Source organism: Phodopus roborovskii, unplaced genomic scaffold, assembly GCF_943737965.1.
Source record: "Phodopus roborovskii unplaced genomic scaffold, PHOROB, whole genome shotgun sequence".
In the NCBI taxonomy this organism is placed as follows: domain Eukaryota; kingdom Metazoa; phylum Chordata; class Mammalia; order Rodentia; family Cricetidae; genus Phodopus; species Phodopus roborovskii.
Genome location: NW_026126480.1, coordinates 36,501,212 through 36,528,022, shown reverse-complemented (window position 1 = coordinate 36,528,022; position 26,811 = coordinate 36,501,212). Strand labels below are relative to the sequence as shown.

The 26,811-nt window shown below is 44.6% G+C and overlaps 1 protein-coding gene across 2 annotated transcripts in view; it reads right to left on the bottom strand.

The window, feature by feature from the left end:
• The window catches only part of Itgam (integrin subunit alpha M), a 42,673-nt gene that overhangs the window by 10,015 nt on the left and 5,847 nt on the right, over window positions 1-26,811 (bottom strand). Inside the window, exons 3-16 of one of the 2 annotated variants that reach the window (XM_051193110.1) lie at window positions 25,181-25,284; window positions 23,273-23,343; window positions 23,007-23,124; window positions 16,292-16,422; window positions 15,833-15,978; window positions 14,568-14,721; window positions 13,228-13,378; window positions 12,449-12,522; window positions 12,154-12,283; window positions 11,742-11,884; window positions 5,245-5,385; window positions 4,954-5,166; window positions 816-946; window positions 562-722 (exon numbers count right to left, since the gene is read on the bottom strand). In XM_051193110.1, the coding sequence (XP_051049067.1) occupies window positions 562-722; window positions 816-946; window positions 4,954-5,166; window positions 5,245-5,385; window positions 11,742-11,884; window positions 12,154-12,283; window positions 12,449-12,522; window positions 13,228-13,378; window positions 14,568-14,721; window positions 15,833-15,978; window positions 16,292-16,422; window positions 23,007-23,124; window positions 23,273-23,343; window positions 25,181-25,284 (1,868 nt within the window). The remainder of the gene's footprint in view (window positions 1-561; window positions 723-815; window positions 947-4,953; window positions 5,167-5,244; window positions 5,386-11,741; window positions 11,885-12,153; window positions 12,284-12,448; window positions 12,523-13,227; window positions 13,379-14,567; window positions 14,722-15,832; window positions 15,979-16,291; window positions 16,423-23,006; window positions 23,125-23,272; window positions 23,344-25,180; window positions 25,285-26,811) is intronic. The other variant, XM_051193111.1, reaches the window with a different exon arrangement.

The following is a 26,811-nucleotide window of genomic DNA, read 5'->3' as shown; positions in this document are numbered from 1 at the left end:
GGTTGTAAAGTGCTTGCCCGGCATACACAAAGCTCTTTGTTCAGTCCCGGACCCACATAAAACTGAATGAGGTAGTGTACTCGTGTAGTCCCAGCATTTGGGAGGTAGAGATCATCTTCCTGGGCATTTCACTAAGGTCAGCTATGTCCGACTTCATTTTGGAAAAAAAAAAAAGTATTATCTCATTATCTTACTGTGTTAAGTAAAAAGGGGGGATATAGAATAGAACAATCTATATGCATAATAGATGCAGTATAAATACAAAAGTTTGAACAGATACTCTCACATTTTAAAAAAGAAAGAAAGAGTAACGGGGGGAGGGAAAGACATAAACGAAGAAAAGTCGCCGAGTTTGCCCACAGACATGGGGTCTTGGCTCTCTGGACAACCATCACAACACACAAATGCTACTTGGTCACTTCCCTAGTAAGGTTTGCTGGGCTTCCTCACTCATTCTAGCCAGACTTAAAAATACGGTCAGCACCAGCCAGAACTTTCTTCTGCTAGAAGACTGGGCAGACACTGTCATGGAAATCGGGAGGTTTGCCCAGCACCTCTCACCTTGCAGCCGATCCCTGGTGCTCTTGCGGACACGGAGGCAGACTCGGACATTCCCAGCATCCTTATTTCTTGATGCTTGATTTTGACACTCAAACACACTCCTTGCTAGAATGTTCGGAATGAATTCCATGGTTGCCTCAAGTCTTAGCACGGGCTGGGCTCTAGAGGGACACCAAAGAGCCATCAGGATCCGCCAGATGACAGAGAGGAGAAATTCCAAAGGGGAAGAGCTGGTGCCGTCAGAGGGTTCTCACCTGAGCAGCAGGAGGTGCCCCTGGGCCCCCACAGCCAGGTCTGTCAGGCCGTCCATTGTGAGGTCCTTGCCCCCACTCAGAGACTGACCGAAGTACTGGAGTTTGGGGGCGAAGCTGGCACCTGTGATCCGCTGAACAGGAAAGCAAAGAGAAAGCAGGAAAGTGTGACTCAAGTTGCCTCCTCTTTATCACCTGTGCTTTTCAAGGCATTCAGATGCCTTACAATTTATCCAAACAGTGTCCAATGTTTTCCTGGATTATGAGATTCCTAAAGAAAGCTAAAGGTTTTATGGGAATGAAATTAAAATTTAAAAAAAAAAAATGTTGTTTCACCCATCCAGATCTTATTTATATGGTCAGAAAAATGAAAACATTGAATATTGATCTAACCAAAATTATCTCTTTTATTACATTCATCTTCCTTGAGAGAGTGCTCATGTTGACAATGGTCAGAGGACAACTTTCAAGAATCTGCTCTCTTTCTGTCCTGTGGGAATACCCACCCCTACCTTCCCACCCCAAGGGCAAACTCAGGTCCTCAGGTTTGGCAGCAAGTCCCTTTGAGGCTGAGCCCCCTCACCAGCCCCAAAATTCTCATTTAAAGGCAAGAAGTAGGGCAGTAGAGGAGAAAGAAGGAACTGGCAGTTAGCACAATCACACCCTCAACAGTGGGCTGGCAGTGTGCAGCCAGCAAGGGTCTCAGCAGAGAATGGGCACAATTGGGAGAAGATTATCAGAGCTGCGGTCAGGGTAGGAGGCGGGATGGGATTGCCTGGAGAGGGAATGTTCTGTATTGTTTGAGGGTCTTCTTTGAGGGGGCTGAGGTTTGGAGGGGCTGTAGCAAGATATGGACATATGGCTCAAGTAGCCTTGAACTTGCTGGATGGCCCAAGAGGAGTCTAAGTGTGGCCTTTCTTTCTCTAACTCTGCCTCCATGCTCTGGCATTACTGGTGTGTTCCACCGCATCCGGCCATGCGCCTCTATATTGAAAAGGATATGAGTTACATTTGCCAAGACTCATTTGAATAAACACTTGTGTATTTCCTACTGTAAGTCTTAAAACAACTGTGAACAAATATTTCTAGTTAAAAAACCCACATGTGGAGAAAGGGAACTGATAATGCAACTTAATTTAAAATGCATCAAAGAGAAAGAAAGGGCTGGGTGTGGAAACACAGAACTGCAATTGTAACATTGGGGGACCAGGCAGGAGGACCATGAACTCCAGGCCAATCTGGATACGGAGTGAGACCTTGTCTCCGAATAAATAAGTAAGTAATAAATGGAAATGCAAGAGAACAAAGCTGAGGAGAGGTCTTGGTGGATAAAGTACAGGCTATACAACTATGAGAACCTGAATCTCTAACCCAGCCCTGCATGGTGGAGGCACATGGGTCCCAGGCTTGCTGGCCAGCCAGGCTAACCAAAATGGCGAGATCCAGGTCATCTGCAGTGATAAATGTAAGTGAAAATGACCCTGCTAAGCAAAGAAAGTCAAACTCAGAGAGACAAACTGCATGTTTTCTCTCACATATAGAATCCAGGCTTTTTTAGGGCTGCCACGTGATCCAGAAATTCCACGTCTCAATTTCATTCAAAAGAGTCAGCATAAGAATCTTGAAGCAATATTGGCAGAGCCACATTCATTGCCACACTATTCACAAAAGCCAAGAGCTGGCCCACATGCACCACGATTGACAATGACATATATCTACAGTGGGTTACAATTTATCCCTTATACAAAAGGAAAATCTGACATTTGTGCCAATAGGAGTGAACCTAGAAGATATTATTCTACGTGAAATAAGTCAGACACAAAAGGTCAAATAGTTCCATTACATGAGTTGTCTAAAATAATCAAATCACACAAGCAAAGGGTGCCAGTTTCCAGAGACCTGGGGAGGAGGCAAATGGAAGACTGCCGACCAATGCCTAGAAGCAGCTGGGACCAGGACAAGTGTGGGACCAGGACAAGTGTGGGAGAACATATTCCAAGTCTGTTAGGAGCGGAGGGCACGTATTTGAGCATTTTTACCACAACACACTTTTTCAAAGAAATAAAGGAAAATGTGAGACTGGAAAAGAATAAAGACCAGAGTCCAGGAGATCACATGGCCTGAGCTCACTGGGAGAGAACACAGCATGGGTGAGGCAGGCCAAAACTGCAAGGATCCCACAGACAGGGAACTCATGCAGCCGTGACAGTCACTGAGGAGGGGACCAGTTCTGCGGCCAGGATTCAGGATGACCCATCACCAGTGTGAGCTACTGAATTTCAAGACACAGTGCAAGAGAAAGATGCTGGGTTTGGTTATTTAAAAACTGTCATTGGTCAAGCCCAGCAGCTCTCAACTGTAACTTCCACACCCAGAAGCCTGAGGCAGGAGAATCCCCAGCCTGGGCTGCATAGTGAGACACTTAATTTCTACTAAGAATTTCACTGATGGAGTCTGAGAATTAAGGAGTTACTGCCATCAGTTGAGCCTGGTGAGCCCAACCAGGCTCCAATGGAGGGCTCCAAAGCCACGGTCACACAGATGGCCCTGGTTAACCTTAGTGAGTCTGAAATCAAAACAAAATCATGTCAGAATGGCTATGTAGGGAAGAAAGAGGGCTAGGAGGAGACAAGGGAAGATGGAGACGAGAGCTCAGAATGTACTATTGTACATGTGCATGAAAAGAGCAAAGAAATTAATTCGGAGGCTGGAGAGATGGCTCAGCACTTACTGCTCTTGCAGATTCTTGATTCATGACACCCACATCAGGCAGCTCACAGCTGATTATGACTCCAGCTCCAGGGATCCACTGCCCTCTGACCCCCCAAAGGCACCCGCAGACACGTGACGCACATAAACTCACACAGCCATATGCACACATTAATAAAAATAAGAAATCTTGAAAATGAAATCTAATTTTAAAAACATCAAAAATATAAAAAAAAGGGGGGGGCCTGGGCATGGTAGTGCACACCTTTAATCTCACAACTTTGGAGACAGAAGCAGATGGATCTCTATGAATTCAAGGCTAGCCTGGTCAGCATAATGCAATCAAGCCAGTGAAGGCCACATAGTGAGACCCTGTCTCAAAAAAAAAAAAAAAAAAAAAAAAAAAAAAAAAAAAGAAGGTGAGTTAATAAGGTGGAGAAGTGATTGAAAATTGTTGTGGAATATTTCTTTATACTGTGTAAAGGTATGTCACTGTGATTGGTTTAATAAAAAGCTAAACAGCCAATAGCTAGGCAGGATTTGGGGGGCAGAGGAACACTGAAAAGAAGGAAGGCAGAGTCACAAGGAGACAGAGAGGACACATGATGTGTAGGAGACGAGGTAAAAAGCCATGAGCCATGTGGCAACATGTACATGAATAGAAATGGGTTGATTTAAGTTATAAGAGGTAGTTAGAAACAAGCCTAAGCCATAGGCTGAACCCTTCATAATAAGAAGTCTCCATGTGGTGATTTGGGAGCTGGCTGGTGGGACAGAGAAAGACTCACTACAGAAAAGAGTGTCTCACCATCAGTCTCTGACCTCCACCATCACCTTCATGGTGCACTCACACAGGCACACACACATGCACACATGTGCACACAAGCATGCATCACACATGCACACAACACACACAGACTTACTATAGCAACAGCAGAATTCTAAGCCAAACTTGGGAGTCTCATTAAAAAAAAAAAAAAAAAAAAAAAAAAGCCTAGGTCAGTGGAATCCTGCAATGTATTCAACTGTATGAGTTTCCTATGACATAGGATTTTCAATCCTAAAACTGGGACAGATCTGGGAAGAACAGAACTCTTGGTCCCTCAGCCAGAACAGGGATTCCAGAGGAAGGAGCTAGCATTGTCACACATTTCTCCATCTGGCCTAACTGCAGGTCCACAGCCAGTGCCAAGTAGTTCACATCCTCACACCTGGAGCTTGCCATCTGCAGTCCCAGCCCTCAGTCATAAAGTCAGTGTGGATACCCAAAGTACCACCAACCATCACAGAGAGATTCCCTGTGGCCACTGTGAAGGGTGTGCTACCGTCCTAAAGGTTCTGGAGGGAGTGTAGGAAAACTGATCTGGCAGTTAAATCAGAGGGTCCACATCACACAAACCAGCGCTGTGCAAGGTCAGTGGCAGGGACTCACCTGGCTGTGAAGGGCACTGATGCTGACTGTTGATGCCCCATGAAAAATGTAGACAGCACCCTGATTCTCCTGCTCTCCTGGGGCCCCGATGGCCACGTCTGTCAGCTTGTCCCCATTCACATCTCCCAGCATGGTCAGAGCTGCACCAAAGCGACCCCAGGGATGGCCCTGCTCACCTTGGAGAGTGGCTTCACACCGCCACTTTGTCCTCTGCTAAACAGAAACAGTGACAGACCCAAAACCCTGGCAACCCTCCACTTCATACCCAGACCCACCCAGCCCATCACTCACCCCTCTAGGCAAGGGACACACTGACACCTGGCCTCCTCGGGTCTGCGCATAGTAATGAGGGGACCCAATGAGGATCAGGTTGGTACTGCCATCACCATCCATGTCCACGGAACAGAGGGAGGCTCCGAAGTAGGAGCCAATCTGAAAGAGATGGGGTACAGATCACATGCCTCTTTCCACCTAAGAGTCTGGGAGTTTCCTGTCTGTGAAGAAGCCAGACATGGTGATGCATACCAGCACCTAAAAGACAAAAGCAGGAGGATCAGAAGTTCAAGGCTGCATAGGGAGATAACATAAGACTTGTCTGAAAGGAAGAGAGAGGAGAATGAGACCATGACTACTGGGGAAAATTGTTTGGAGAACATATGATTTTCTATATGATTTGTTGTGATTTGGATAAGAATGATCTCCATAGGCTGGGATATCTGAATGCTTAGTCACCAGGGAATGGAACTCTTTGGTAGAATTAGAAGGACTAGGAGTTATGGCCTTGTTAGAGGAAGTGTGTCACTGGGAGTGGGCTTTGAGGTTTTCTTTTCTTTTTTTTTTTTTTTTTTTTTTTTTTTTTTTTGGTTTTTTTGCTTTGGAGCCTGTCCTGGAACTCACTCTGTAGACCAGACTGGCCTCGAACTCATAGAGATCCACCCGCCTCTGTCTCCTGAGTGCTGGGTTTAAAGGCATTTCCCCCCAATACCCAGCTTTATTTTCTGTTCTTTTATTTTTGGTTTTCTGTTGTTATTGTTTTCGAGGCAGAGTTTCTCTGTATTAACAGCCCTGGCTGTCCTAGAACTTGTTTTGTAGACCAGGTTGGTCTTGAACTTACAGAGATCCACCTGCCTCTGCCTCCCCAGTGCTGGGATTAAAGGTGTGCACCACCACCTGGAGGATTTTGAGGTTTTCTTTTCTCTTTTTCTTTTTTCTTTTTCCTTTTCTTTTTAGATTTATTTACTTATTATGTATGTAGTGTTCTGCCTGCATGGATGCCTGCATAACCAGAAGAGAGCACCAGTCTCATTATAGATGGTTATGAGCCACCATGTTCTTGCTGAGACTTGAACCTCTGGAAGAACAGCCAGTACTCTTAACCTCTGGCTCATCTCTCCAGCTCTGAGGTTTTCAAAAGCCCAGTGTCTCTTTCTTTCTCTCTCAGCCAATAGATCAGGATGTATCTTTCAACTACTGCTCCAGAGATGTGAGCGCCACCATACCCACCATGATGATAATGAACTAAACCTCTAAAATTGCAAGCACGCTCCCAATTAAATGCTTTCTTTTGTAAGAGATGCCTTGGTCATAGTGTCTCTTCACAGCAACAGAACAGAGATTAAAACATAATTTATGATACATTTTGAGAAAATGCAGGCACATGCAAGTGCTTGATGGAAAGTAAGAGAGGGGGGGATGTTAAGTATGAAATCCAGGAGTTCAAACATGCTATGTAACTGGTCTATCATTGAGCTACACCCCCCAGCCCAATCAATTGAACATGCTGCTAGCTAGAGGAGTATATTATAAAGTCTGTGGACAGTAGATTCAGATTTATCCCAAATGATATTTCATGTAAATTACTAAGACAGCAAAGAAGAGGTTGCATTGGAGAACTGCACTCTTTGGATTACAATTCTTTGTAGGGGCAAATATAAAGTCTGATTTGGCCATAATTGATTTGATTGGACTAAAATCACAATTGTAAGGCTGGAGGTTTAGCTCAGGGGTAAACTACTTGTCCTGTATCTTGAAGTGCTGAGTAATTCAGTCCCTAGTACTGAAAAACTTGCTACCCAGAAAGTTTTGTGAAAATGTCTTTTTTTAATATACTCAAGGTAAACATGCCGCATTTATCTATAGAAAGTCATGTATTATCCGCTTATGAATTCATTCAGCAAAGACTTGTTCACTGAGCACCAGACTGGGTAGCAGACACAGCACCTTCAGTTACTCTCAGCATAGTAGTGAGGAGAGAAGAAAAGGAACAGGGAAGTATTACAGGTTTTACACTAGGAGAAGTCCCAGGAAGGAAAAGTAAGAGGACTCACAACAACACAGTCTCTGCCCACACACACACTCACACATACACACACTCACATACACTCTCACACACACACTCACATACACACACTCTCACACACTCACACATACACACTCACACACACTCACATACACACACTCTCACACACGCACACACTCACACATACACACATACACACTCACACACTCTCACACACACTCTCACACACTCACACACACTCACACATACACACACACTCACACACACACTCTCACACACTCACACACACTCACACATACACACATACACACACTCACACATACACACTCTCACACACACTCACACACACTCACACACACACTCTCACACACTCACACATACACACACTCACATACACACTCTCACACACACACTCACATACACACACTCTCACACACTCACATACACACACACTCACACACACTCACACACACTCACACATACACACACTCACACATACACACTCTCACACACACTCACACACACACTCACATATACACACTCACACACACTCACACATACACACACACTCACACATACACTCTCACACACACACACACACTCACACACACTCACACATACACACACACTCACACATACACACTCTCACACACACTCACACACTCTCACACACACTCACATACACACACTCACATACACACTCTCACACACACACTCTCACACACTCACACATACACACTCACACACACTCACACACACTCACACACACTCACACATACACACTCACACATACACACTCTCACACACACTCACACACTCTCACACACACTCACATACACATACTCACACACACTCTCACACACTCACATACACACACTCACACACACATACACGCTCACACACTCACACACACACTCACACACACATACACGCTCACACACTCACACACATGCTCACATACACACTCACACACACTCACACTCACACACACACTCACACACACTATAGAATCTATGACAAACCAAAAACATAGAGAAAGCCCAGCATCACATAAGTGGTGCAGGTACGCCTGTAACCCAGCACTTGGGAGACAAAAGGATGAGAAGTTCAAGGACACTCTAAGCTACATAGAAAACTAAAGCCAACCTGGAACACTTGACATTATCTCAAAAAACAATTTTTTTAAAACCTAAGAATAATTTTAACCACAAAATAGAGGCTCTTTAGAATGAAAAATATAAAATATTGAGAAGAGGATGAAAGGAACATAAAAATGAAAAAAATCCCATGTTTATGAATTAGAAGAATTCATCTACATTGAAATAAAATAGCAGTTTTAATAAAAATATTTTTAAATTCTAAAATTCATAGGAAATCAAAAGAAGCCCCAAACATCCAAACAATCTTGAGCTAAAAGAAGAAAGATGACGGTACTACAATTCTACAGGTCTACCATACCTGGGAGTGGGGCACACACCTGTAATCACAGAGCTTGGAATCTGAGACAAGAGGATCATCATAAAGGACAACCCAGGCTGAATAGCAAGATCCCAACGTACGTACATACACACACACACACACACACATACACATATAATCCTTCTGTACACTGTGAACATATGTCACTATGATTGGTTTAATAAGCAACCTGACTGGCCAATAGCTGAACAGGATAAAGTTAGGTGGGAAAGTCAAACTAAGAATGATGGGATGAGGATGGGTAGAGTAAGAGAGTTGCCAGCCAGATGGAGAACAAATCAGACACATAAAATGGGATAGAGGTAAAAGCCACAAACATTGAGGCGGCACACAGATTAATAGAAATGGGCTATATTGTAAGAGATAGTAACACGCCTGAGCTATTGGCCAAGCATTTATAAGTAAGTGTGTTTATTTGTTTATTTGGGAGTTGCTGGTGGGACAGAAATTTCTGCCTACATACATGGGGAGGGCTGTTATAATCAAAGCAGTAAGGCTTCAGAATATAAATAACAATAAGACAGGGGGATGAATGCAGAACCAACCCAGAAATCTACATTCTCACAGGTAACAGACTTTCAGCAAAGGCCCCAAGGAGATACATAAAAAGAACATCCATCTGATAAATGCCATTGCTTGGGGTACTATCTATGTGCAGAAGGATGAAACTAGACCCCTATCCTGCTTGGTTCTAAATGTACTGATGACCTAAATGTAATACCTAAACTATGAAATTGCTAGAAGAAAACATAAAGGAACACTTCAGAACCTTAATAGGAGCAGAGCTGCTTTTTATATTAGACCCCAAGCATTAATAGATGATGTGATGGCTAACCTCGGTTGTCAACTTGATCTAAATTAAGTTGCAAGCCTCTGGGCACTGCTATGAGGAATATGATTTTAATTCAATAAATAGCTCAACATTACACTTGTGTACTGAAAAGAAGAAGAAATAGTAAGAGTAGTAGTCACATTGTTTATAATTCGATGAAAATATTCTCCAATTTAGAAGCACAAGGCCAGCTGGAGACATTGTAAATGATGCTTTTCAAGTTGAGGACATGCCCTTTAGCCCCCAACTCACTGGAAGCTTTCAATTGTGAAAAGATGTCTGAGACAGCCAGGTTCTATTTCTGTATCTACTAAGGCTACACAGCTCTTATATTGTTGTTACAATGAGTTACATTGAATTTTTTCAAAATAACCTTTTTAATGAGAACATTTACATAACATAAATCCTGTTTTAAAGTACAAAACTCGGTAGTGTTTAGTATGTTCATGTTCTGTAACCATTGGCTCTATAAATGCGTAACATTGTCCCCAGAAAGAAATTCTGCATTGGTTGGTCATTCCCAGCGTCTACCCCACTTCACCCACTGGTGACTACTAACCTGCTTTTCACGTCTATCAAGTTGTAAACTGGGAATGTGCAGTTGGTTTTGCTCTTGTTTTATTTTGTTTTTCAAACAATATATTCCAATTTAGTCTAGAATTCACTGTGTAGCATGACCTGACCTCATACTTGTAATCCTCCTGCCTCATCCTCTTGCATACTAAGATTTTTTTTTTTTTTTTTTTTTTTTTTTTGCATGTACTACCATACCTAGTCTTGTAAATTTGAGATTGTGAAGTGGTCTCCTTTTTCAAGATTGTTTCAGTTATTCTGGGTCTCTTACATTTCCCCCTGAACTTTTGATGTCCGTTTGTCCATTAAAGGTATCATAGAGAAACAGGTATTTATCAACAGATATGGAATTACTTCGGTATTTTAGTGTATATGTATGTGGAGGTGCCTGGGCGTGCATGCATGCATGTGTGCGTGCGTGCATGTGTAAGCCAGCGGTCAACCTCAGGTGTCAATTGTTGTGGAATATTATTTGAACTAGGCAAAGATGTGTTACATTTATTTATGCTGCAGAATATTACTTTAACTGTATAAAGGTGTGTTGTATTTGTTTATGTTGCATTTGTTCAAAGATGTAAGGATTCTTTAACATGTTTGTGCTACGTTTGTTTAATTATGAAAGAGCTGAACTGCCAGTAGCTAGGCAGAGAAAAGATAGGCAGGGCTGACTGGGGAAAGGGGGTGTAGGAGGAATAAAGAGGAGGAGAAAGCTAAGCTCCAGAGGAGAAAGGAGAGAAGAAGGAAGAGAGATCTAGGGAGACACCTGGGGCCAGAAGCCAGGCACCCGACGGACGGACGGACAGACAGACGAAGCAATGAAAGTAAGATCTACAGAAGGAAAGTAAAAAGCCCAGAGGCAAAAGGTAGGTTAAAAAGAAACAGGTTGATTTACGTTAAAAAGAGCTAACCAGAAATGAGTTAAGCAAAGTCTGAGCATTCAAAACTAATAAGAAGTTTCTGCTGGTTGGGAGCTGATTGGTGGCCCCAAAGAAAAAACCTGGTACACTCGATCATCAGCAACTGTCTACCTTGTTTAGTGAGACAGTCTCTCACTGGCCTGGAGCTCACTAAGTAGGGTGTACTGGCTGGACAGGGAACCCCAGGAGATGCCCCTGTTTCTTCCTCCCCAGTTCTGGGATCACAAGCATGCCACCATGCCCAGCTGTTTATGTGGGTTCTGGGCATCAAATTCACATCTCAGTTATCTCCCTAGCCCATCAACAGACATGGAATTATTTCAGTATTCTAATACCTAATGTAGCTGTATTGGTTATGTCCTGACTGGATGGCAGCTCGAAAAACAGGTAGTCACAGAAAACTCTATGCAGGTCAAGTATTAGGAGTCATTGCTGCAAATGCTCAGGCTAGGACTGGAGATACAGCTCAGTAAAGCATTTGCCTGGCAAGCATGAGGCTCTAGGTTCAAATCCCAGCACCACAACACAAGAAAGAAAAGCCAAAGGCACGATATTCTCAGTTGCAAAGTTGACCTGGGACTTTCTAACATAAAGGCCTGCAAAGATCGCCGCACATGGCATTGGTCCTCCCTAGAATCTCACTTCCTGGGCACCTCTGCATGTTTATGCTTCAACACTCTACACTTACCTGGCTGCCTTTGATATCAGCGTGGGGCTCCCAGGCACCGAAATTCTGTCTGAACATCACCACCAGCCCAGTATGCTGGTATCGAGGTGCTCCTAAAACCAAGCTTTGGACTCGGTTCCTCAAGATGACCGCAGAAGCATAACCTAAAAAGAATGCTTTTGATGGGCAAAGTGTTTTCCATTGCAGACCTGGCCCTCCTTCCCTCAATGCAGGCCCATTCTTAAGTAGGGCAATCGAGCAGCCCCATGCTGCTATTATGGGATAGCTATTATGAACCAAAATTTACTTTAGATTTTTTTTTAATGTTTACAACTATCCTAAGGGCAAACAAAAGATCCAATAGCATCCATATCAGCCGAGTGACATCTCATCCTGACCCCTTCCTTGAACTACTCCTACCCTCCTCACTTACCCAAGTAAGCATCATTCATGTCTGAATTCACTCTGGTTGTGTTGATGAAGGTGACTTTATCCTTTGATGTGTACAGAAAGGCTCCCCCTGCCCAGTCAAAGCTCCCCACAGAGCCAAGCAAGGGACCATTCTGGGGAAAGGAGCATAACAGGATTTAGATAAGGGAGAAACAAAGGACCAATGATGCCTTTCCAAAAACAAAAAGCCTCCCCAGGGGAACCTGCCTTGGAGAAAAGCCCCCAAACTCTCTTTTTGTGTCCCATCTTTACCCCCAGTTTAATACAGGACCACTCACAGAGGTGATGGTAGCACTGAAGCCTTCTTGAGACATCTCATGCTCAAAAGAGCTGGAACTTCCTGTCTGAGTGCCTACAAGGAAGAAAACATTCTACATTAAAGCAAGCAGAAAGACGTGGACCAAATACCCAAAACCTCAAAGGCTATCATTGCCAGACAAAGGGAACCTCCCATGTTGAACATGTGCACCTCACAGGGATGGCAGGCCTTCAGTGACCTTCCTTTTCTCAAGGAAGAATGGGGTTCTTAGGTATCTAACCTCCCATCTTTTCCACACTCAGATTAAATATGAGATGCCCTAATTTGGTCAGGTGTTATAATACATGCATGTAATCCCAGCACTCAAAGAGGCTGAGGCAAGAGGATTACCAAGAGTTCAAGGTCATCATGGGCTACAAGGTGAGACTCTATCTCAAAAGCATATCCCTCAAAAAGAAAAAGAAAGAAAAGAAAAGAAATTCTCCAATTTGTAAATGTATTTGATAAATATTTATTAGAGACTTTCCATGTACCACACACTATTCTAGGGAGAGGAGACAGGACAGTAAACCAGTGCTCATGGCGCATACAAATTCTTGGGAAATTATTGTATAGGATGTATATCCGCCATGCTATAGATTAATCATCCTGTAGCCTGGATTTGATCATTATAGACAGAAATCTAGCTTTGCTTCTTTCAAGGAAGGGACCGAGTCAGACCCACGTGACTCGGGGGAAGAGCTGAGGCTGGGTGGGGATGCTACATGGGAGCAGCTGATCTGCACCAGGCTGGCTCACCCTCAATGGCAAAGATCTTTTCCTGAAGCTGGTTCTGAATGGTCTTCAGAGCTTCAAAGTTGTTCACTTGAAACACGTGATCATCAGCAGGCTTAGACGCAATGGTATCAAGCTCTTGACGGGATTTTCTATCGGTGAAGGCATTTCCCACCTGTCACCAAGGAGCAGAAGCTACATTGTATCTTCTCTGATGGTAGCAGAATCATGTAGCAAAGAAAATCCTAGACTAAAGACTCTGAAACTTCTGTCAAATAAAAACGTCACCAGAAGGTGCTCACTCATACAGGGCTGCTGGGGACAGGCAGATTTGCACAGCACAGGGAGCAATTGGTGTGCAGTCAGTCGCTCCTATTTGTTATGCCATTCCTCCTGGTAGGAACTGACCTCCCCCCCTGTGTGTTTGTGTGTGTGTGTGTGTGTGTGTGTTTGTGTGTGTGTGTGTGTGTGTGTGTCTGTGTAGATCCATGTTCAGGCAAGCTGGAGTTACAAGCTGTTAGGAGCCACATGACCCGAGCACTGGTACTCTAGAAGTGCTCTTACAGAGCCATCCTTCGAGCCCCAAGAGAATCCCTTTATAGATGAAGGTCCTTCTTACACGCCATACTGTGAATGTATGCCTTTTTCTATGTAATACAAGGTAGCATGCACGTGTGCTGACACTGGCAATCCTAACTCTTCACCTTTTTTCTGTACCCAAGGCTTTTTCCCAAATTTTGCCACTCCCACCCACTCTTGAGTATCCTGCTTACTGTCTCCGTATTAGGCCACGATTGCTACCAAATGTGATGCGAATAGAAACTAGTAAAAGGCACCTACAACATCTACTTCCCTTCTCCTCTGCCTTTATCCTAAGGGTATCTCCAGGTGAGGCCACTGGAGAATGAGACCCAGGGAACAGTGGTAAATTACCCAACTTGTTCCCAGCAAGGCCATCTGCCCAGCAGACAAGCACAACTGTCATTCAGAAGTGGAGAGAGCAAAGGCAGGGTCAGCAGACCTGCCCACCAGCCTTGGCTAACGGCAGATGTGAGTGAGTCTTGCTGAGACCAGGAGAACAACCTGGCCAGATCACAAGATGACTCATATTACACAACTGAGGGCTGGAGAGATGGCCCTGCCATTAAAGGCTAGGCCCACAACCAAAAATATTAAGCCACTGAATTTGGGATCATTTGTTATATATTCAGCATTATTGTGGCATAGATATGTGGTAGCAGTGTGTATGGCCTAACAATGACCCTTGGCTCCCTTTAATTTTACCAATATCTGCAAACTGAAGACAGTACCCATCAGTAGAAAATCTACACAGAAGTGCCAGGCCCAATATCTACATTTCCTACCCCAATGACATAGCGAATGACCCCTGCTCTGTCTGCCTCGGGGATGACATCCTCATAGTCCAAGGGATCTCCGTATTTTTCTCCATCTGTGATGACAACTAGGATCTTCACAGCATTCTCTCGGGCCCCATTAGCTTTCTGAAACAGTTCTCTTCTGTAGAGAAGAGACGACAGAAACACAAAGAGACAGAGACGTTAGCATCCGGCATGAAACAGCAGCAGACAGCTGAGGGGCTGCCTCCCCCTGAGTTCCACTGGTTTTGTTTTTATGTTTTGAACACAGAGTCTGGCTGGGCCTCAGATTGGTGATCCCCTTGCCTCTGTCTCCTGAATTACAGTTATGCACTACCACAAGCAGGCCCCTTGTTACTGTTAAATATAGAGGAAAAAAGTGAAGTCTGTCATTGAATCTTACCCAGAATATGACACAAGCTTTCTAGCTCATTTTCCTACACGTGTATGTGGGGGGGGGGGAGAATGTGGCATGGGGACAGGATGTCAACACCTCAGCCCTCAGCCCTCAGCAGCTATCTGCTTTTTTTTTTTTTTTTTTTTTTTTTTTTTTTGAGCCAGCCTCTCTCACTGAGCTGGGGCTTATTTATTAGGCTGGGCTAGCCAGCAAGTTCCAGGGATCCTCCGGTCTATGCCTCCCTGGCATTAGGATTACAAATGAATTGCCACCAAGTCTGGTTTTTCTCCATGAGTTCTGGAGATGGAACTCAGGTCTTTACGTTTGCATTGCAAGCCCTTTATTCGCTGCCTATGTCCCCTGCCCTTCATCTTCTTACACTCTGCCAGCCCCACACCCCCTCTGTATACATACCAAAAGCAGAACAGTCTTAAAAACAAGAAAGCCTCCCTCCCACTAAAAACTTTCAGTGCTCCACACTGACTACATAAAGTTGCATTTGGTGAGGACTTCAATTCAACCTACTTTTATTCTGTCTTTTTGTTCTTTGGGTTTGGTTTTTCTTTTTCTGGTGGTGTTGAGGATCAGTCCCCAGGGCCTTCCATTGATTAGGCAAGCACTCCACCCCGGGCCACACACCCAAAATAGATTCAACCCATCTTTCCAGACATGATCTTGCTGCCTCTTTTAACTATTAATTTTATCTGTATCCTGTGTTTACATGAACATTCTTCATAGTTTTGCCGTCCAGGAAAGACTTTACCCCATCCCCATCTGAGCAGTTTGTCTAATCCTTCACAGCCCTGCTAAAAGTGTCGTTGCTCCTTCTACCCAAAGCGAAGATGAAGGGACTCACACTACTTTTTGGATCCCTGAGGCGGTTTTTGTCTTTCCAGTCAGCTGCCTTACGGAGTTCACATGTGATCTTGGGTTAGGGTTTTTCTTGAAATCATTGAAGGTGAAATGACGCCGGAATTCATCAGAATACTGCATCAAAGAGAACTAGGAACAGAGCACCTGGCATTACACCAGAGAAAATGCCCATTCCCGCCCCCCAACAAGGGCTGGTACACATCTTTTAGACAACACGAGAGCTCAGCAAGAATGACATGAGAGTTTCATCCCCCTGTCAATTAATCGGGGCCACCTACTTGACAGGGACCAAAGGAGTGCTACGATTTCAGCAAGCACAGAAGAAAAGAGCATGCTGAAGTAACACAATCGCCAATTCGCCAAATCCCACATTTGTATCAATCAAACAGCCTAGTTGTCATGAATTTGTCAGCCTTAAGTAGGGCTACCCACCACCCCTCACCAAAGTTTTAGACTTTGTGAACTGCTCCATCACGGTTGAGACAAACTCCTTCATCTTCTGAAAGTCTCTGGGGTGGATGCTACCAGAGCCATCAATCAAGAAGACAATGTCACTCTCCTGCTGAGGACATTCTAGGCAAGAGAGAAAAAAAATACAAATTAGTTAATAATTGGATATGTTATCTTTGAATATCAGATCTCAGCTGGACAATGGGGGCAGGTCAAGAAAAAAAAATCTGAATTTGCACCAAGGAAAATAAAATATGGACAGATGTCTTACACATCAGCAAGATGGCTGCCCAAAAGCCCTTGGTGACCAGCACAACAAAAACAACTGCACTTGCATGAAAGTAACTGGGGAGTATGCCATGGCGCATCAAGGGAGTAGCCATAACCCTAGAGAGCACAGAAACCCAGGCTGCCCACAAGGATAATTAATATACCTGGCATCCAAAGCCAGGATCAGTACAGAACCAACACAGGCTTCTCCCTGCGAGAAGAGGAAGCTATGCAAAAGAACACCAACAGTCCTCACCAGTGGGGTCTCTGCAGCCCTCACAGGCACTAAGCACCGCTGAGGGGGTTGTCTGGAATCACATGGCTACGCTCCCCCAGAAAAGCCAACCCTGCCTCTGCTCCCACTACACCATGACATCTTAGTGCTATAGGCAGTGCTAACGCATGTCCTTTTCCAGGGATGCTGATTATGGTACCTTCCTACCACTGGGGTTTAGCTGCTACTCATCTAGCTACAAATATGGCTACTGTGGACCTGCCTTGGTTACTGCACCATTACTGTGAGGGAACACTATAGCCAAGTCTGTTTAAAAGAGTAAGCATTTAAATCGGGTCCTTGCTTACAGTTTCAGAGGGTTAATCCGTTACCATCATGGCAGGTGGGCAGGCAGCATGGCACTTGAGCAGTAGCTAAGAACTTACATCCTGATCTGAAGCCAGGCAGAGAGAGAATGAGATCCTGGAATGGGCTTTTGAAACCTCAAACCCTCTCCCCAATGGCACACCCACCCTGGAAAGGCCACATCTAACCAGTCCTCCAACTGGAGACCACACATTCAAATATTTGAGCCTACAAGGCCGTCTTCGTTCCAGGAGACACTGGAATTCTTGTCCTCTGATGACCAAGAGCTAAACACAGCTGCACAGTCAGAAGCAAAAGTCATACCAAAAGCTCCACCAAAATGTCTCTAAATGAGTATTTTCCAATGATCAGAAGAAAAACAGCCAGTACCACTGCATGTTCTGGCTGTCATGCAACAACAGCAGCAGCCATCCAGTGCCAGAAATAGAAGGCTGGCCTGGTAAGTAGAAAGTAGACCCTCTGCAGCGTACACATTCAACCAAATGAGTTCAAGTAGCGCTTGGGAAGAGTACCTTAGGCATGGCTAAGCTGGATCATCAGAGCCCCGGGGAGAAGAGAATGGAGATGAGACCTTGTTATGGAATAAGATATGCTAATTTTGTTTGTGCTATGGAACATCTGTTTAATAATGCAAAGATATGCTGCATTCTTTTATGTTGCATTTGTTTAACTCTGTGAAGCTGTGTTACTTTGCCTGTCTAAAGCATCTGATTGGTCTAATAAAGAGCTGAACAGCCAATAGCAAGGCAGGAGAAGGGATAGGCAGGGCTGCCAGGCAGAGGGAATAAATAGGAGAAGAGGAGAGGAGAGGAGGACACTAGGGGCAGCCACCCAGCTACACAGCCAGATACAGAGCAAGAAGTAAAGGAAGGTATATAGAATAGAGAAAGACAAAAGTCCAGAAGCAAAAGGTAGACAGGATAATTTAAAAAAAAGCAGGCTAGAAACAAACCAAGTTAAGGCTGGGCATTCATAAGTAAGAATCTCTCTCCATATATTTATTTGGGACCTGGGTGGTGGGGCCCCAAAGAGCAAAAAGTTAATAAATAAATAAATAAATAAATAAATAAATAAATAAAACCTGCCCATAATCCCGAAAGGCTTTCCCAGAGGAGGACCCCAGGCTTTAGGACTCAATGTTGCCCAGGACAAGAGAGCTATGGGCTTAAAAGAAGTTATTTGAGCTGGGAGACTTGAATCCCAGCACTTGGGAATCAGAGAAAGGCCAGCCAGGGATATACATAAGACCTTGTCTGAAAGAGAAAGATGAAGAGAAATAGCAGGAAGAGAAAAAGAAGAGACCACAGTGAGGGGGGGGAGAGAGGAGGGGGAGAAAGAGAGGGGGGAGGAAAGAAGAAAGGAGAAAGGAAGGGAGAGAGGGAAGGAGGAAGGGAGGGAGGAAGAGAGAGAGGGAGGGAGGAAGGAAGGAAGGTGGAAGAAAGGGAGGGAAGAGGAAGGAAGGAAGGATAGAAAGGGTTAGGGTTAGGGGTACTGGAAGAGGGGCCTACATGGCATTAGAGGTATGAAGGATGCAAGAGTAAAGGAAAGGAGTCATGGATTCTACATCTGATGGGTAAGAGAGCTGCCGAGGCCAGCAGCGTGTGGGAGAGGAGTCCCTGCAGAAGAACCCTGAGAAGCCATTCTATAACATTACAAAAGTGAAGCCTAGGCTGCGTGGAGCCCCCGGATGTTGAAATGCCCAGGCCATGAGACATCTGCCAAGAAAAGCTGCAGACAGGGAATGGAACCAGGCTAAGAGATATATTCAGCAAGCAGCAAAGCCTGAGGGGCAGATCATCTAAGCTCTTTGATATTGACATGCAGCTGCAGGATTTGGTGTTTGCCCTTACGGAGTTCAGTCTTGCTTTGATCCAGTATTTGTTCACTATGCCCTCATTCCTTCATTTTGGAAAGGTAATGCATATTCTGAGACACTGAATGTTGGATGTATGTAATAATTTTCTTTTTTTATCTTACAGGAAGTCACAGTTAGGAGACCACATTGGGTCTCGGGAGACTTTTACCAGTGTTATGAAGACTAAGTTGGACAAAGTGCATTTTCATGGTGATACAGCCATGAACCTGTGGTGGATAGGGAGCAGGGAGAAGCAGGGATACATTTGAAATGGCCGAAAGGAGAATGCTTGGAAAGCAACTATAACTATAAAGAGAAAACACAATGAATAGTGAGATAGATAGCAGCAGGGAAAGGCACTTGCTGCCAAGCATAAAGACGTGACTTAGGTCCCTGGAACTCACATGATAGGAGGACAAGTTTACACACACACACTACACACATACATCACACACCAGAGACAGACAGAACAGAGATGGGTGCCTAATTCTTTAAAGGGATAAGCACCAGGAAAGAAAACCCTCTTGGTTTGCACTGGAACAATTGGAAGGTTGTCCAGAAGGCAAGATGCAACCCATCAAAGACTGCAACTTGTAAAATGAAAATTCACTGAAAGGCTAAACAGAGACTGCCACCGAAGGGATCCCCTGCTCAAAAGCAACTGCCAGGACACTCATGCATGCTGGCTTCTGAAGTCAGAAGCCACAAACACCCACCCCAGGTACCCAGCACCTCACTCCCCACCGACACTGCAAACCTTGGGTCCTGTGAATTCCTACACTAAGGACTGGATCCATGGAGTGGATCTGTGCATCTGCTTCCGAGGTCATGAACTGTGCAAAACCCTATACTCAGCATCCAGTGCCCACACACCATGAGGACTCCAACTCTTGAGGTCAGAGGTCATGGCAACTCTGCCTCCCCATGCCCTTGCACACCCTGCAGATGCCGGCTGCCGTCATCAATAACCCACACTTGGCACCCAGTGCCCATGTACCACATGGACCCAGGCCCTTCAGGTCAAAGGCCACATGAAACCCCAGTGTAGCTGGCCTGCTAGCCAAAAATACACTGTATCCCACTCTTTGGCTGTCAGACTTTTGAAAGAAGTGACTTGACAGATTTTGTTGATCCTTCCTGGAAGGCATCACCCTCCCTGTGGAGTGGGCGGGGGAGGGGGGGGGAGTGGTCAGGGGGCATGGACGGGAGGGAGAGAGTGAAGGAGGAAGAGGGAACTGGGATCGACATGTAAATAAGAAAAAAATTAAAAATTAAAAATAAAAAAAAAGAATAGATACCAAAAAATTAGAATCTCACTAGAAGAAATGGCTGAAACCCTGGGGCAGCCAGAGGATTATCTGCTTGAGGAGCACAGAAGGGATCAGGTTAAGAGCTAATGGGACGAGCATACGATGAGGCTGAGCATTCATAATTAATAAGAAGTCTTCGTGTCGATATTTGGGAGCTGGTTGGTGGCCTAAAAGAAAAAGCCTGCTACACTAAATAGTGATGGCCTCAAATGAGAGTCACTTTGATAAAATTGTAAACAAAGAATTTGGAAAATGACCACAAATATGTTTATGGATTTCAAAGACAGCATGAATAAACTTCTAAATAACTTCAAAGAGAACACAAATAGTTGAATGAAATTTAAAAAATTAAATTCTAGACATAGAAATAGAATTCGTAAAATGCTAAATAAAAACAAATGATGAGGAAATAAAAACTTTAAAAAAAAAAAAAAAAAAAAAAACCTCAGTAAAAAGCCTCACCAGTGTAATGGATTATATTTTACAAAGTATTGAGGCTAAAGAAAAAGTGGTAAAGGGAGGGAGGGAGGGGAGGGAACTGGGGTCAATATGTAAAATAAAAATAAAAAAATTAATTAATATAAAAAAAAGAAAAAGTGGTATAACTGGATCATTCAATCAAAAACAATGATACATGTTTTAAAAACTATGACAAATGAAATACTTAAGACATCATGAAGAGGCCAAATCTACAATCATGAACATAGAAGGATAAAAATTCTATTTCAAAGGCATAGAAATATGGTTTTAATAAAGTCATAGAAGAAAAGTTCCCAAAACTAGGGAGAGATCTACTCACATGCAAGAGGCATTCAGAACATCAAACAGACAGGTCATTAAGGAAACTCCCAGAATTATAGTCAAAAACGTTATTATACAGAATAAACAAAGGGAGTGTATTGAATATGTTATAGTCAAAAACATTAAATATACAGAACAAAGGAAGTGCATTGAAACACTGCAAGAAAGACTGAGTGCATGCAAAGGCAGACCCATCAAAAGAACAACTGATTTTCTAAAATCCAGAGGGGTTTGGAGTAATGCACTGGATGTTCTCAAAAACTATAGCTGCCAACCCAGGCTAATATGCCCAGCAAAACTGTCATAATTGAAGAAGAAAGAAAAACTCAGCACAATTAATCAAATTTTTAAAAAAGCTAAAGCTATCTCTAGAGAGAACACCTGAAGGAATACTGTGGAGCAAGTGGAGCAAACATCCAAGAGACTCCAGGGGACAAAAGAAACGTTAGGACGCTTCTTAAGCAAATGGGGACTAAAGAAAGACCAAAAACTAAAACCAAACAAACAGGAGCCAGAGAGACAGCTGAGAAAACTTGCTGCTCTTTCAGAAAACCTGGATTTCTTCCCAGCATCCACACTGGGATGCTCACCACCACATAAAACTCCAGCTTCAGGGTTTCTAATCCCCTCTTCTGGACTCCATGGACATCCATGCAACCATGTAAGTATGTACACGCACGCACACACACACACACACACACACACACACACACACACAAGTAAAACAAATGTTTTCTTTTTTAAAGAAGGGATAGGCATGGGTGCACACCTTTAATCCTAGCACTTGGGAGGCAGAGGCAGGTGGATCTCTGTGAGTTTGAGAATAACCTGGTCTACAGAGTGAGTTCCAGGACAGCCAGAGCTATATAGAGAGACCCTGTCTCCAAAAAAAAAAAAAAGTGACTGACTTGTTTGCAATCAGTCTGAGGCCGCCAGGCACTGTGGTAAAGCAGCTTGAAATGATTATTCAACCCCTCTCTTTCTCAATCAACACATGCCTAGGGAACAGGCCCCCTTATTAGGCAGCGACCCATGCCCCCCTCTGACAATAATATACTTTAATAGTCCCTATGGTGGTTTGAATAAGAATGGCCCCCATAGGCTCATAGATTTGAATGCTTGATCACCAGGGACTGGCATTATTTGAAAGGATTAGGAGGCGTGGCCTTATTGGAGGAAGTGTGTCACTGGGGATGGGCCAAGCCTGGCCCAGTGTCTCTCTCTCTCAGCTATCGAATCAAGATGTAGTTCTCAGTGACTTCTCCAGCATCACATCTGTCTCCGTGCCACCATGCACCCTGTCATGATGACAATGGCCTGAACCTCTGAAACTGTAAGTGAGCCACCCCAATTAAATGCTTTGCTTATAAGAGTTGCCTTGGTAAGCTGGGCAGTGTTGGCGCATGCCTTTAATCCCAGCACTCAGGAGGCAGAGGCAGGCAGATTCTGTGAGTTCAAGACCAGCTTGGTCTACAAAGCTAGTTCCAGGAAAGGGTCCAAAGCTACACGGAGAAACCCTGTCCTGAAGAAAAGAAAAGATTGCCTTGGTCACAATGTCTCTTTACAGTAATAGAACACTGACTAAGACTGCCCCCTCCTCTTCAGTGTGGGTCACACTGCTAGCTTTGTTTTGTCGTTTAAGACAGTCTCATGTAGGCCAGGCTAGCCTCAAAACTGACTATGTAGCTGAAGACGACTTTGAACATCTGACCCTCATTCCTTCTCTCCCAAGTGTTAGGATCACATGTATAGGCCACTACACCTAGCTGAGCTGGAGTTAAACTTACTTCAAAGGAATAGAAAATGGTCTGAAAACAATCCTCGGCCTTGCCTCCCTCCCCTCTTCAAGTCCCTTCCAAAAATGACCTACCTCTGAGAGCCTCTGGGAACTGCTGGGGCTGCCTCAACAGGTTGGAGCCAAACAGGAAGCACAGTCCTTTCACATACGTGTTCTCCTTGCAGTTTTGGTGCACAGTGGGGCCGCAGGCCTGAGGAGCCGAGTGTCAGTAAAGGGGCTGCCCCTGCCTCCTGCCCCCCCCCGTCACACACCTCTGCCTTCCACAATACCTGCACCCCAGCATTCCCAGGCCTCCCACTTCTCCCCTCAAAACCTTGTTCTGACCCCCAGCAACTCACCAGCAGCTGGGACCGGTCTGTTGTAGCAGCCAGGGAGAGACCCAAGGACATGTTCACAGCCTCTGGGGGCACTGAAAAGGCAAGACACATACACAGTGGTCCTCAGGGCTAAGAGGACGTGTGAAATGTCGCGGGATGTTTGTACACTGTGTGAAGATGTGTTGCTGTGATTGGTGTAATAGAAAGCTGAACAGCCAATAGCTAGGCAGGAGGTATAGGTGGGACTTCCGGGCAGAGAGAACTCTGGGAAGAAGGAAGGTGGAGTCGCCAGAAAGACACTGAGAAGAAACGGGAAGTCTACGGTGGAAGAGAGTAAGAATATTCCATGGCAGAACATAAATTAATATAAATAGGTTAATTCGTTGTGAGAGCTAGTTAGGAACAAGCCTAACCTATTGGCAAGTTCTCATAATTAAGAATAAGTTTCCATGTCATTATTTGTGAGCTCCTGGCAGAGGAAAATGCCCGCTACAGTGAAACATTGAGACAAGGACATGACAGATGCACATCCCTGCGTTCACTGTCTTACTCACCATAGCCAATCCGAGAAGTCAGTCAATAGATGACTGGATAAAGAAAATGCAGTCTACACAGTGGAGTCTTACCCAGCCACTAAGAAGAATGAAATCACTTCATTTGCATAGAAGCAGACAGAATTAAGATGAGACTTAAAGTGTGAGGGACTATATACATGTATAAAAATGTCAGCCAGGCATGCTAAGAAACACCTTTAATCCCAGGAGCTGGGAGGCAGAGGCGGGAAGATCCTGTACATTTAAGGCCAACCTAGTTTACATAGCAAGTTTTAGGCCTACATAGTGAGAACTGGCCTCAAAAATAAAAAATAAAGGATATAAAAGAAACAGTCACAATGAAACCCAATTTCAGGAACGGGGTGTGGCCCTGTTAGTAGACTGTGGCCTATCATGCACAAATCATAAGGGCATGTGCGGTGATGTCAGCACTTGAGGGTGACACAGGAGGTCAGGTTAAGGGCAATGACAATTACGTAGCAAGTTTGTGGCCAGCTTGGGTGCAAGAGACCTTGCAGAGAGGTTAGAGGTGGGGGGCAGAGGAAGAGAGGAACAGGGAAAGGGAGAGCTAATTCTTTCATGCAATATCACATATACTAATTATGTCTACCTGGAAACAGGAGAGATGGTTCAGTCAGTAAAGTCACTACCATGAAAGCTTGAGGCCCTGAGTTTAGGTCCCCAGAACCCATGTAATATAGTGGGTGAGGTCACACTCATCCATAACCCCAGTGCTAGAGGGGCAGAGGCAGAAGCAGCCTCGAAATTCATTGGCCAGATGGCTCAACAGTTAAGGGCACTGTCTGCTCTTCTAGATTCTGGGTTTGGTACTCAGCACCTACATAGCAGCTCACAACTGTCTGTAACCATGGTTCCAGGGGTTCTGACACTCTCTTGTGACCCCCCCCAACACTAGACATACATATACATACATGGAGGTAAATACTCATGCACATAGCATAAAAATTAAAAAAAAAAAAAAAAAAGGAAGAGCAATTCATTGCCCAGACAACTTGGGCAAACCAATGAATTCTTGGCTCAAAATGAACAGAGTGGAGTGCAACACCTGATGTTGACTGTGGCCTCCGCAGGCGGCACACAGAGCCCATGCCCCTGCAGGCATGTGCGCATGCACCACACACATACAAAATATTTAAATATTACTTAATTTAGCAAAAGAGCTGCAAAGAGGCCCTTCAGCCTGGGAGACACAGAATAGACTATGAAAAAGGAGCATAGTGGGATTGCCTGAGGGGTCCATGGACAAGGGAAAGGCTGCCCCACCAGAGATGCACAGGATACAGGAATGCCTGACGAAGCAGCTGTGTTCACGGGAATACTCCCATCATGAGGCAGAGGGAGAGCTGAAACTCACCTTTCAGGGAAATGGGCTCACACCTGCTTGTGCTGTAGTCACACTGGTAGAGGACACCTGTTTGGTTAGCACCCTTGGACTCCTGGGGGGCTGCAACAACCACTCTGTAGAAAGGGGGTGATTAAAAAAAAACACCCTATATATGTAGAAGCAGTCCTACCCTTCAGAGGGCAGTAAGCTTCCTGAACTCCCATACATGAAGAAAATATAGCGATGAAAAGAAATTTAAATGACACAAAATGCTGAGAGAATTTTTAAAAATTGGTTTAAAGAAAGAGCAAATAAAGTTAGAATGGAAAGGGGAGGGGTGATGGGGGGAGAATGGGGAGGCAGGAGTGGAGAGGGAGGTTTGCTCAAAACACATTACATACACATGAGAAATTCTCAAACAATAACAAAAGTTGGTTTCAACCACATAGCCATTTAAATAATTGTACAACTATGACCAACAAGTACAAGCAAATCAGAAGATGACTGAGAAGCTGGGAGGGGAAGAATGGTAACTTACACCCAAGGTTGCCTTCCTGTGCTCTGTCAGTTTCTAACCAGGAAGGGGAAGACTAGAAAATTGGGTAAGATAGGAAAAAAAGTGTCAAAGGAAAGGAAACTGCTTTGGAACAAGTGCTCTGGGCCCAGCACGGCCACGGCCACCTCGAACTCCCAGTTCTTACTACCCAGAAGAGACCCGAAGGAGACTGATCCAAGACCCACGATGTTCCATTGGAGGGAAGGGGCGGGGAGGGCTCACAAGGCTGTCGATGGTTGGCTGGGAGAGGGATTCTTCTGTAAGTTGCTCATGCCTCTGTGGGTAACCCTTATCCATGCTATGGAAGCGACCCCAGGTAGAGTCATTGGCTCACAGAGATAGACCTGGATGGACTTTCTTTAGTCTGTTGTTGATGCCCTATCTGCTGTGAACATGTATTTGTTCACATCTCTCCAGAAAAAGTCACACAGCAGAAATCCCTCTCTTCAAGGAGAAAGCCAGGGGGTGAGATGGCTCCAATGGGTAAAGGAGCTTGCCACTCAAGCATGGTGGCCTGAGTTCTACCCCTGGGACCCATAATGAAACGAAAGAACTGACTTCCAAAGGTTGTCCTCTGACTGCCACATATGTGTCATCACACACACACACCGTGCATGTATATACCGTTAGATCATAGGCCTGTATCTGATCAATCTAAGACGCCAGATCTCACAGCCTAAATAAATCAGGCCACATCCCTGGGACAGAAGGAGAAGCCTTCTGTGCCTGTGATCTTACCACTAATTCACATCCTACCCAGTGCCTGGCACCCCATTCTGCTCATCACATACACCACCCCCAGTAAATCACGTAGTGCAGAATGTCCTGTAGTCTCCTGAAAAGATATAAAAGTCAAGCATTTTCCTTTGGTTCCTGGGATTCCTCACAGCTTTCCTATGGGCCTCCCCATCATCCTGTCATGACAGGCTCTGTCACGCTCTTTTGCTTTAGGTGTGCTTGCTCTCTCTCTCTCTCTCTCTCTCTCTCTCTCTCTCTCTCTCTCTCTCTCTCTCTCTCCTTCCCTCCCTGGTATTTTTTTTTGAGACAGGTTTCACTATGTCAGTCTAGCTGTCCTGGAACTCACTCTGTAGACCAGGCTGGCCTC